Raw genomic sequence first — 12,410 nt, 5'->3', positions numbered from 1 at the left:
TAGACTATAGACTAGACTATAGACTAGACTATAGACTAGACTATAGACTAGACTATAGACTACACTATAGACTACACTATAGACTAGACTATAGACTAGACTATAGACAAGAATATAGACTAAACTATAGACTAGACTGTATACTAGACTATAGACTACACTATAGACTACACAATAGACTAGGCTATAGACTACACAATAGAATAGACTATAGACTAATTATAAACTGTCATCATGATTTGGTTCCTAATCAAATACTTTTGAATACTGGAAGAAAATGGCTTTTAATCAGAGCATCTCTATACAGTATTGCTTTGATTCAGAGCAACTTTTTGTATTAAAATTTGGTTTGAATCATGGCAATGTTTTAAGGATATTTTTTTTTTGAAACACAGCAACTTTTACTTGACAAATTTGCTTTGAATCAAATCAACTCTTGCTAGCGAAAATTTCTTTGAAAATTCAATTAAAATTTTTCTATAGAAAATTGCCTTGAATCAGAGCAACATTTTGTGTAAAAACCTGCACCCAAGGAATTATTTGTATTACTATTCTAAAAAATTAAAAAAGATGTTATTTAATTTGTTTGTTTATTAAAAGTATTTCGCTTTAATAATTGTTTTTATCTTCTTTTTTCCCCACAAAAATCTACAGATACCAACAAAATCCAGAAGCTTGTGTTGCTGTGCACTGTGTCGCTGGTCTCGGCCGTGCACCGGTTTTGGTAGCCTTGGCTCTTATTGAATTGGGTTTAAAATATGAGGCAGCTGTAGAAATGATAAGAGAGTAAGTGGAATGAGTTAAAATATTTTGAAAATTTTAAATTAATTTGTTTTTTTTTTCTCACACTTTTAGCAAACGACGAGGAGCCATTAATGCCAAACAATTATCATATTTGGAACGTTACAAGCCCAAAGCCAGGCTAAAGCACAAAAATGGCCATAAAAATTCATGTTGCGTGCAATAGATTTCCAAAAACCATATAAATTCCCACCAGTTGAAAAGTGTTCATTTTTTAATTTAAAAAAAAAGAGAGAAGAATAAGAAAAGAAATAGAAAAAAAATAACTTAATTGATGCTTAATTGATGATTGATAAATAAAACAAAAATGTAATTGTAAAACAACAACAACAACAACAAAAAACAAAGAAATTATGATGATGATAATGATGGAACCACAACAACAGCAAAAATGTAAACCAACAACAACAAAAGAAACATCTTTAAAAGGAACAAAAAAAATTTAAATTTAAAAACATTTTTGTAAAAATTTTTTTTTCTAAAAACACTATTAAACAAACACACACAAACACCACTTTTCCTTTAACTTTTGGAAAAACTAAACGTCTAACAAAATTTGTTCTCCACCCCCCTCCTACCTTAACTCCCATCAATAGTTTTTAAAAAATGCAACACTCTATTTAATTGATATGATTATATATAAAATATTTTATTATTTTTTTATTTTAATTAAAAGATGTAGTTTTTAAACAAACAAAATTTTTTCTTTATTTTCTTTTTTTTGTTTTTGTTAATTGATTTATGTTTTCTTTTTTTTGTAATTATTATTTAGAATTAATTTTGCAAATAATAGTTAAAATAATAATGTTTAAAAGAAAAAAATAGAAACACAACTTTACAAAACAATTTATGAATTGATTCTTTTAAAAAAATTCTTTAAAATCATTTTTTAGGATGATTAAATATTGTTGGTAGTGGAAGGAAAATAGTTTTCTGGAATTGATACTACTAAAGAAAATTCTGACGAAACAGATGAACTTTTTCTGCAAGAAAATTGTTCTCAATAAGAGTAACTTTTCTGCAAGAAATTTGTTCTCAATTGTTCTCTGTTGTCATCTTTCTCTTAAAAACCACTTTTTCTAACTAAATTGCACTCTAAGAGACAAACCTTTTCTAAAGAAAAATTTGCACTTTATCAAAGCAAATTTTTCTTAAGAATATTTCACTGTAACAGAGCAACTTTTTCTGAAGAAAATTGCGCTTTAACACAGCAACATTTTCAAAAGAAAACAAATTTTAACAGAGCAACTTTTTCTAAAGAAATTGCACTGTAACAGGGCAACCTTTTCTAAGTTTTTTCTAAATTAAGCTGTAACACAGCAAATTTTTCAAAAAAAAAATTATTCTTTAACAGTAACTTTTTCTAAAGAAATCGCTCTTTAACATGGCAACTTTTTCTAAAGAAAATTGTACTCTAATAGAGCAACGTTTTCTAAAGAAATTGCACTGTAGCAGAGCAACCTTTATTAGAGAAAATTGCCCTTTATCAAAGCAACTTTTTCTTAAGAACATTGCACTGTAACGGATCAACTCCTACTAAAGAAAATTGCACTGTAACAGGGCAACTTTTAATACAGCAAATTGCACTGTAACAGAGCAACTTTTTCTTAAGAAAATTGCACTGTAACAGAGCAACTTTTAAAAAATCAAATTGCACTGTAACTCAGCAACTTTTACTACAGAAAATGCACTGAACAAAAAACAACTTTTTCTAAAGAATACTTCACTGAAACAGAACAGAGCAGCATTTTCTAAAGAAAACTGCACATTTTCTAAAGAAAACTGCATCTTTTTCTTATGAAAATTGCACTCTAACAGAGCAAAATTTTCTTAAGAAAATTCCACTTTACCAAAGCAACTTTCTCTTAAGAAAATTGCACTTTATCAAAGCATCTTTCTCTTAAGAAAATTGCACTGCAACACAGCAACTTTAACTCAAGCAAATTGGACTGTAACAGAGCAACTTTTCTAAAGAAAGTTGCACTATAAAAGGGCAACTTTTCTAAGGAAAATTGCACTTTAGCAGAGCAAATTTTTTTTTAAATTTTTACTGCAACAGATCAAAGAAAATTGCACTCAATTTTGGCAACTTTTCTTTGCAGAAAACTGATCTAAATGTGACTACCTTTTTATATAGAAAATTGCTTTGTAACAGATCAAATTTTTATATAGAAATTACCTCATTGCAACATTTAAATATATAAAATTGCTCTGTGTAAAAGCAACTTTTAAAAAAACAATTGCTTTAAATACAAGCAACAACTATTTCTGTAGAGAGTTTTTTTTTTAAATAGGACCAACCTTTAGTATAGACAATTGCCCTGAATCGGAGCAACTAATTGTTCATAATAGGAGCAACTTTTTCTATAGATAATTGTTCCTAATCGGAACAACTTTTTCTATATATAATTACTCTGAACTGGTGCAACTTTATATATAGATATTTCCTTTCGGAATAACAAGCAACTTTTAAGAAACAATTGCTTTGAATAAAAACAACATTAAAAAATAATTGCATTGAAAAAAGCAACTGTTTCTGTACAAAATTGCTGTCAACTTTTTCTGTTGAAAATAAGTCTGAAGCTTTTTTATAGAAAATTTATCTGAACCGTAGCATCCATAGACAATTGCTCTTAATGGGAACAACTTTTTCTAGAGAAAATTGCTGTGAATTAAAACAACTTTTGAGAAACAATTGCTTTGAATAAATATAACTGTTTCTATAGAAATTGGGCTTGAACCAGAGCTGTCAATCAGTTTCTTAAGGAAATAATTCTGAATTAAACAATTTTTTTTACAGAAATTTTTTGCTGAAACCGAGCATCCATTTTCATAGACAATTGCTTGAATCGGATAAAACTCTTCTTTATATAATAGCTCTCGATCGGGGTAACTTTTTCTATAGACAATTGCCCTAAATCTTAGCAACTTTTTGTATAGAAATTTGCTCTAAACAAAATGGCTCTCAAACAGTAAAAAGATTGCTCTTAATTATAGTTTTCTATGAAATATTGCTCTATATCGGAGTGCCAATAAAAAAAACTGATCATTTCTCAAGGAAATTGTTTGGATAAAGAGCAACTTTTTCTTATAGAAATGTATCGTGATCAAAGTAATATCTTCTGTTACATCCGGGGAGGCTATAGTTGACAACTTAAAGTTGCTAAAAGTTCAATAAATATATGACATCCTGAAACTATGCTACACATTTTGAAAGTAATTTAGTAACATACTACAAGGAAAAAGTAAAAAAAAAAAATAAACAAAATTATAAAAAAAATATTAAAAATGAAGATATTTGTTTAAATTTTTTAATTTTTTTATAATGAACATTGTTAATACTAGTTTTTATAAAAGAAATTACAAAAAAACACACATTTGACAAATTGTAAATTTCAAAACGACAAAAACAATTTTAAATTGAAATTTTTTATATTTATTTCTTTAGCAATATTTGTTACATATTTTTTGTTTTAATATAAAAATCAACTGGTTTTTAGCAATATTTCCCAACTTCACAACCCCTTCACAACAAAAACAAACAAACAGCAACAACAACAAATTAAAAAAAAAATAAAAATGTATCATTCTTCATACATTCATTCGTTCATGAATTCATCTATTCAATTCATTAAATTCATTCATATATTCATGTTAGTTTGTAACATGGTATTAATCACTTTGTAATAATATTTAAGCGATAAAAACATTTAAAATAAAAAATAAATAAAATAAATAATTATTATTTAAATAATTACAAAAAATCCAAAAAAAAATAAATAAATAAATAAATAAAATCATTAAATTAAGAAGATCTTAGATCTTCTTCTAAAAAAAGAAAGAAAAAGAAATGAAATTAATAAATTTGCAAGAGAAAAAAGTGAGAAGAACAAAAAAAAAAAGAATTAATAAACAAATTGTGTATGTTTTAGTATCATACCAAATAACAACAACAAAACAAACAAAAAAATACAACATGTAGTTTTATAATAAAAATAAATAAATTATAAAAAAATATAAAAAAAAATTTGAAAAAAAGTTTTTTATTTTTAAAGTTAAATTGGAAGGGTATTAAAGAAATAGAGAAACTTTTTCTAAAGAAAATTATTTTCTTTAGAAAATTTTATAGAGCTTTTTAACTGCATAACTAGTTGTATAGAAAATTGTTGGCAATACTGCAGGTTTTGTGTATATTTTATTTGCTCAGTGCATAATAATATAGAATATAGAGCTTTTCAACTGCATAACTAGTTGTATAGAAAATTGTTGGCAATACTGTAGGTTTTGTGTATATTTTTTTGCTCAGTGCATAATAACATCTTACAAAATGCTTTTGTGCTTTTTGTTCGGCGTATATATGCATATTACAAAACTTTTTTGTACTTTTATTGGAGACATAAAGCTTTTCCTCACTATGGACACAAACCATTTTAATAAACCAATGAGCTTTGTTGAAAAAGCTTTGCTGTTAGTAAACTGGAACTAAACTGTTAGTAAACTGGAACTGAACTGGAGTAGAAATGAACTAGAACTGAATTAGAACTGAACTAAAACTAAACTAGAACTGAACTAGAACTAAATTAGAACTGAACTAGAACTGAACTAGAACTGAACTAGATCTGAACTAGAACAGAACTAGAACTGAACTAGAACTGAACTAGAACTGAACTAGAAATAAACTAGAACTGAACTAGAACTGTACTAGAACTGAACTTGAACTGAACTAGAAGTGAATTAGAACTGAACTAGAACTGAACTAGAACTGAACTAGAACTGAACTAGAACTGAACTAGAACTGAACTAGAAATAAACTAGAACTGAACTAGAACTGAACTAGAAGTGAACTAGAACTGAACTAGAACTGAACTAGAACTGAATTAGAACTGAACTAAAACTGAATTAGAACTGAACTAGAACTGAACTAGAACTGAACTAGAACTGAACTAGAACTAAACTAGAACTGAACTTGAAGTGAACTTGAAGTGAACTAGAACTGAACTAGAACTGAATTAGAACTGAACTAGAACTGAACTAGAACTGAACTAGAACTGAACTAGAACTGAACTAGAACTGAACTAGAACTGAACTAAAACTGAACTAAAACTGAGCTAGAACTGAACTAAAACTGAACTAGAACTGAATTAGAACTGAACTAAAACTGAACTTAAAATGAGCTAGAACTGAACTAAAACTGAACTAGAACTAAACTAAAACTGAACTAGAACTGAACTAGAACTGAACTAGAACTGAACTAGAACTGAACTAGAACTGAACTAGAACTGAACTAGAACTGAACTAGAACTGAACTAGAACTAAACTGGAACTGAACTAGAACTGAACAAGATCTGAACCAGAACAGAAGTAGAACTGAATTAAAACTGGAATAGAACTGTTAGTTAGTTAGTTAGTATAATTCTTTTACAAATGGAGTATGAGCGACGTATTAATTATTGGTATAACTCATACGCTTAGTATGAAAAAGAGGAATAAGAATATGAAAACTTTGGTTATTTACTCATTTGTTCATGAATTTCCCAAAAAAAAAGATATCATACAAAAAGATGACATTCATGTACACTTGATTTCAAAGCACTTTGACAAACATTCGTACAAATGTATCATCTTCTTATGACAATATCCTTTGTTAAAATTCGTGGAAATTTGTGAATATACACTAACATCTATACACAATTATAGAAAAAGTAAAAAAAAATGTATACGAGAACTAAATAGCGTAGTCAAATTTCTGTAAGCCTAGTAAAATTTATAGGTTTTGTCAAAAACATACACACGTATATGTGTTCATATATATACTTCAGTATAGTTGAGAGTATGTATGTGAAATTTTTGACTCCATCTTATCAAGCAACCAAAACAAAAACGAAGGAACAACTAAAACGCGACAGTACCATAAGTGCATATTCACATACCTATCCATAAACTACAATACAGTTTTCTCCAATATAAACTCAACTATTTGTATCTATATAATAACAAGAAAGTACAAAAAACAAGATAACATCATAATAAACATTTATAAACGTGCACAGCTTTTCCCTATTTGTACATGTACTTGTTATTCTATAAATTGTTGTATGTTTATGGGAGAGAGACCAAGAGAATTTCATCACAAACTCCTGTTTTATCCTATTTTCGTGAATTTGCTTTTATATATAGTAAATATACTTAGAGGCACACACATATTTACGTTCATACATTCGCTTTGTATAAATGACAAACAAAGTGCGAGAATATGTTTTTGTTTGTATGTAATTATTTCTGTGTATGCGTGATTTTTTGTATGAATGATGCTTTTAGACTAATTGCAAATTATGTTCGCCTGGTGTGCAAAATCAAAAACATCGCACACATTTACAAATGCGCGTATTGTGTATAATATTGTACATGTGTAAACATATTAAACTAACACAAATGTACCTACATACATACATTTGTATGGTTTTATTTGTACAGGTGCAACGAAATTTGGTATGAACACTGAGAAAAATTTGTTGAACTAGAACTGAACTAGAACTGAACTAGAACTGAACTAGAACTGAACTAGAACTGAATTAGAACTGAACTAGAACTGAACTAGATCTGAACTAGAACTGAACTAGAACTGAACTAGAACTGAACTAGAACTGAACTAGAACTGAACTAGAACTGAACTAGAACTAGAACTGAACTAGAACTGAACTAGAACTGAACTAGAACTGAACTAGAACTGAACTAGAACTGAACTAGAACTGAACTAGAACTGAACTAGAACTGAACTAGAACTGAACTTGAACTGAACTAGAACTGAACTTGAACTGAACTAGAACTGAACTAGAACTGAACTGAACTAGAACTGAACTTAACTAGAACTAAACGAGAACTAAATTAGAATTGAACTAGAACTGAACTAGTATTGAACTAGAACTGAACTAGAACTGAACTGGAACTGAACTAGAACTGAACTAGAACTGAACTAGAACTGAACTAGAACTGAACTAGAACTGAACTAGAACTGAACTAGAACTGAACTAGAAATGAACTAGAAATGAACTAGAACTGAACTAGAACTGAACTAGAACTGAACTAGAACTGAACTAGAACTGAACTAGAACTGAACTAGAACTGAACTAGAACTGAACTAGAACTGAACTAGAACTGAACTAGAACTGAACTAGAACTGAACTAGAACTGAACTAGAACTGAACTAGAACTGAACTAGAACTGAACTAGAACTGAACTAGAACTGAACTAGAACTGAACTAGAACTGAACTAGAACTAAAGTAGAACTGAACTAGAACTGAACTAGAACTAAAGTAGAACTGAACTAGAACTGAATTAGAACCGAACTAGAACTGAACAAGAACTGAACTAGAACGTGAACTAAAACCTAACGTGAACTAAAACCGAACGTGAACTAAATATTCTGTTATTTTGTTAAGTGTATGTTGATTTTTTTGCTAGCACTCATCATAAACGAAGCCTATTTATTTTATATATATATATATATACAATACAAACATATTCTCAAAGTTGTGCTGTATATATACATGTGTATACATAAGTGTATAAATCTGTACACCTTTTACTCAGGGGAACATAACGCGAGCACTAAGTGAAAAATAGCAGAAGAAAATTTACAAACATATGCACATCATACGCCTCATGCACATAAAAGGACAATGAGTGTATCATACACTTAAACTATCCTGCTCTCTACTTGTTCTCATACTCTTTACAAAAATACTTGAAAACTAACAAAATACTCACATTCATATTCATTTGTATTCGTTATATGTTTTTGCTATAGTTGTTGCTGATGCTGCTGATGGTTTGGGTGTATGTTTAGTTTGTTTACATTATTGTTGCTCTGTTTTTTTTCATATTTTTAATTTATTTGTGTGGCACTGCTCATTTTTATGCAAGTATATACATATGTATATATGTGTTTGTGTGTACTTTTGTACTATGGGAGCCACTGAGCATATATTAAAATATATTTTCTTCATGATTACACACACTTTAGGGACATTAAGTATTATTAGTACATACACTTAAACTTATGGTAAAATAATATGCAAAAAAATAATAACAACAACTAAATACTCTCACTGAATACTAACACTTGTCCGTACTTGTGCATATTTACAATTTGCATATTTATATCCCATAGAGAGAAATAAGCATAGTTTTCCAAATAAATGCATTTTTATGTCAATGCATATTTTGATGTTTGATAATGATAGAGAAGAGGAAACAAAGGTCTTACATTTATATGTATTTATATAGCTTTTTGGTATGAATTTCAAAGACCTAAAAGCGTATCTATTAATATAAAAATTTACAATATTTTTGGAATTATAAAAATAAAATATTTCACTAATTTAAAAAACTAAAATGTTATAACTCAAAAATTATATTTCTTTAGATAATTATTTTTCTATTACGTATGATTGATATTTATTTCATATATCACTCATACTACAAATTTTTAGGAATATGTGGAACACTTTTCTAAATTTACAATTTTGCGGAACTGAACTAGAACTGAACTAAAACTGACCTAGAACTGAACTAGAACTGAACTAGAACTGAACTAGAACTGAACTAGAACTGAACTAGAACTGAACTAGAACTGAACTAGAACTGAACTAGAACTGAACTAGAACTGAACTAGAACTGAACTAGAACTGAACTAGAACTGAACTAGAACTGAACTAGAACTGAACTAGAACTGAACTAGAACTGAACTAGAACTGAATTAGAACTGAACTAGAACTGAACTACAGCTGAACTATAAAAATTTTAATAAAGTTTGAACCAAATTAGCTTCCCAAATAAATAATTTTCAACAAAAATTATTAAAGCAATTTGAATTTCAACAAAATATTTGTTTTCATTAGAATTTAATAAGTTGTTTAGTGCAAATTTGGTGGCACATTTTAGCAACTTGGCAGCATTTTCTATACAATAGTCTATAGCTGATAATTTTTAATTTATTAAAAAATAAAGAAACATTTTAAAGAGGCATCACATCAAATTTGATCAGCACTTTACGCTCTACATTAAATAACAAATTTCTATAAAATATTGCATGTTCTAAAAATGTTTTTATATTAGAAACAAGAATATTTCTATTGTGAATAACTTATGTTAGACTTTAATTATGTGAGAAACTGTAAGTAATTCTTTTTATTGCAATGTAATATAAAAAAAAAAACTAAATATTTGTTTGAGTTTATTTACGAAATTGCTTAAAAGGTTGTTTCTTTGTGTACGCCCATTAAACATATTATCTCTTTATAAGCGCTTTTAGATTCAAAATGTTTTTATACATATTTATAAAAATGAATAAAATTATAAAATAACATTTTAGTTTACTTATGTGAAAGTATTACTCTTATAGAAACTAACATTGTGAACTATTTGTTGAGCAAGCTAACATAATCGTAAAAGCTCTTTGGTGAAGTACATGTTATGTTTTTATATTTCGTAATTTCGTGAAGAAAAGCAAATGTTGCAGTACTAGCAGTGCTGTATACATAGGGCTTTTGAGAGCATAACAGCTTTTGGAAATATTTCTCCTGAGGCATGCAGAATTTTTGCTGTTAGTAAAAGAAAATGAAGGGAAATCGGAGAAATATATTCAGCTATTAACATTGAATAAGATAAAGCATAGAACATAGAACATTGGTGTCCTGTAGATTGTTAAAATTTGAAGAGGTGAACAAACATGCAAATCTTAAATGCACTAAAGAACTAGAACTGAACCAGAACTGAACTAGAACTGAACTAGAACTGAACTAGAACTGAACTAGAACTGAACTAGAACTGAACTAGAACTGAACTAGAACTGAACTAGAACTGAACTAGAACTGAACTAGAACTGAACTAGAACTGAACTAGAACTGAACTAGAACTGAACTAGAACTGAACTAGAACTGAACTAGATCTGAACTAGAACTGAACTAGAACTGAACTAGAACTGAACTAGAACTGAACTGGAGGGACCAATACAATCCACCCTATACTGGTTTAATGTATAGGTAAAAAAATTAATATGAAACTATGAAAATCGAAGCCCCGTATTGTCAAAGCTTTCATGGATCTAGAGAATGATTAGTTTAATTTAACTATAGTTATTTAGTTAAGAGGTTTTAGAGTTATTATTTCTATGCGTTTCAAGCAGCAGGGCGTGGGGTTTTAAAATCATTTTATACTGTTAAATTATAAATTATATTTGTATAATTTCAAAATATCTAATTATATATATGTATGTATATTGTAATTGATAGGTACGCCTCAAGTTAGATTCTTATATATTTATTAAAGAAACTGACTTCATATTACATCAGCCCAATTTTCAATAGATGTATTATTCCTTTCTAATTTTCAAATTACAAAAATCATATGGGTATTATACTTATAATACTATACAATTTAAATAAACATTGAAAAACTTTTTGAATTAAACTACATAATATAGTTTTTTTTTACAAATTACTATTTTATTGACTGTTTTTCATTTCTATGTCTTTGCTCTCAAAAGTCCTGTTACTGTGTCTCAATTACAAACCATAATAGACTGGACCATGCCAGGATGAAAATGTACAGCAACTACATATTTTAAAAACAAACTCGTTGCCAACAATGAGAAAAAAGTATAACAAAAAAAAAAAAAAAAAAAAATAACGAACTAAGCTGTGGAAGCCTAAATAAACTAGCAATTGGGGAATATTTTATTTAGCCAAAAGGAACAAATGTCTACTTACATACTTACATACACATTGAAAGTGTTCAAGTTTAGCATTTGACAGGTTTGAACAAATAGCTTAAAGAAACTAAATGTTTTTTTTTGTTAAAAGGACAATATGGTTTAATAAACTTAAAAAAATATAAACATTCCATACACTTCCAACATCAACATCATCATCACACTTATACAGCAAATAAGTTCAAATTTAGTTAAAGGCTGCTGTTTATACAAACGTGCCCATCCAACTAATTCAACCCTTTGGTCAATGGTCTTAATTTCAAATGTAGTTAATAGAGGATTTTCTTAGACTTGAAGCTAGGAATTTACAACCTCATAAATTAGTCGTAGACAATTTTTTCTTTTTCTAGCCTGTGTTTAATCTCTAGGTATGGGAAGGAAAAGTTCAGTAGTTGGGTTGTGCTGACTTTAGTTTTTAAGCTTTTATTTTTAAGCATATTTTCTGCAATTTACTTCTGCCAACTTTTCAATAATTCATAAATAATTTGCAACTTTGTAATTTTTTTATTTGTGCTATTTTTCTCGTACCTTGTTATACACAAATTGACCAAAAACTAATCCTCATAAATTTGTTCTTCAATACATCTGTTATACGTGCTCTATTATGCATTTCCGTTTTGATTCGTATATTTATTAAATAATTCGTTTTTCAACTTCCGCTTGGTAAAGAAACAATTTCAGTGAAACAGTGGTTTAGATAGTAGTTCTGTTCTAGTTCTGTACTATTTTTGTTCATGTTCTGTTCTAGTTCTGTTCTAGTTCTGTTCTAGTTCTGTTCTAGTTCTGTTCTAGTTCTGTTCTAGTTCTGTTCTAGTTCTGTTCTAGTTCTGTTCTAGT

General features: G+C 28.4%; 1 protein-coding gene across 1 annotated transcript; it reads left to right on the top strand.

The window, feature by feature from the left end:
- Positions 1-277: 277 nt before the first annotated feature.
- Positions 278-972, top strand: LOC111678693 (PRL-1 phosphatase). Its single transcript, XM_046956176.1, has 3 exons — positions 278-306; positions 655-786; positions 856-972. Exons 1-3 carry the CDS (start codon positions 278-280, stop codon positions 965-967), a joined length of 273 nt encoding a protein of 90 aa, XP_046812132.1. The 3' UTR covers positions 968-972.
- The last annotated feature ends 11,438 nt before the right edge of the window (positions 973-12,410 follow it).

Source organism: Lucilia cuprina, chromosome 2 (assembly GCF_022045245.1).
Source record: "Lucilia cuprina isolate Lc7/37 chromosome 2, ASM2204524v1, whole genome shotgun sequence".
In the NCBI taxonomy this organism is placed as follows: Eukaryota; Metazoa; Arthropoda; class Insecta; order Diptera; family Calliphoridae; genus Lucilia; species Lucilia cuprina.
This window is presented reverse-complemented; position numbering and strand designations above follow the sequence as displayed.

Excerpts from the sequence above, each read along its gene's own strand:
- LOC111678693 (XM_046956176.1), top strand. The coding sequence starts at position 278 with ATGGCTTTTAATCAGAGCATCTCTATACA. Across the intron at positions 307-654 it reads AATCAGAGCATCTCTATACA|ATACCAACAAAATCCAGAAG; the intron begins GTATTGCTTTGA and ends AAAAATCTACAG. Across the intron at positions 787-855 it reads GCTGTAGAAATGATAAGAGA|CAAACGACGAGGAGCCATTA; the intron begins GTAAGTGGAATG and ends TCACACTTTTAG.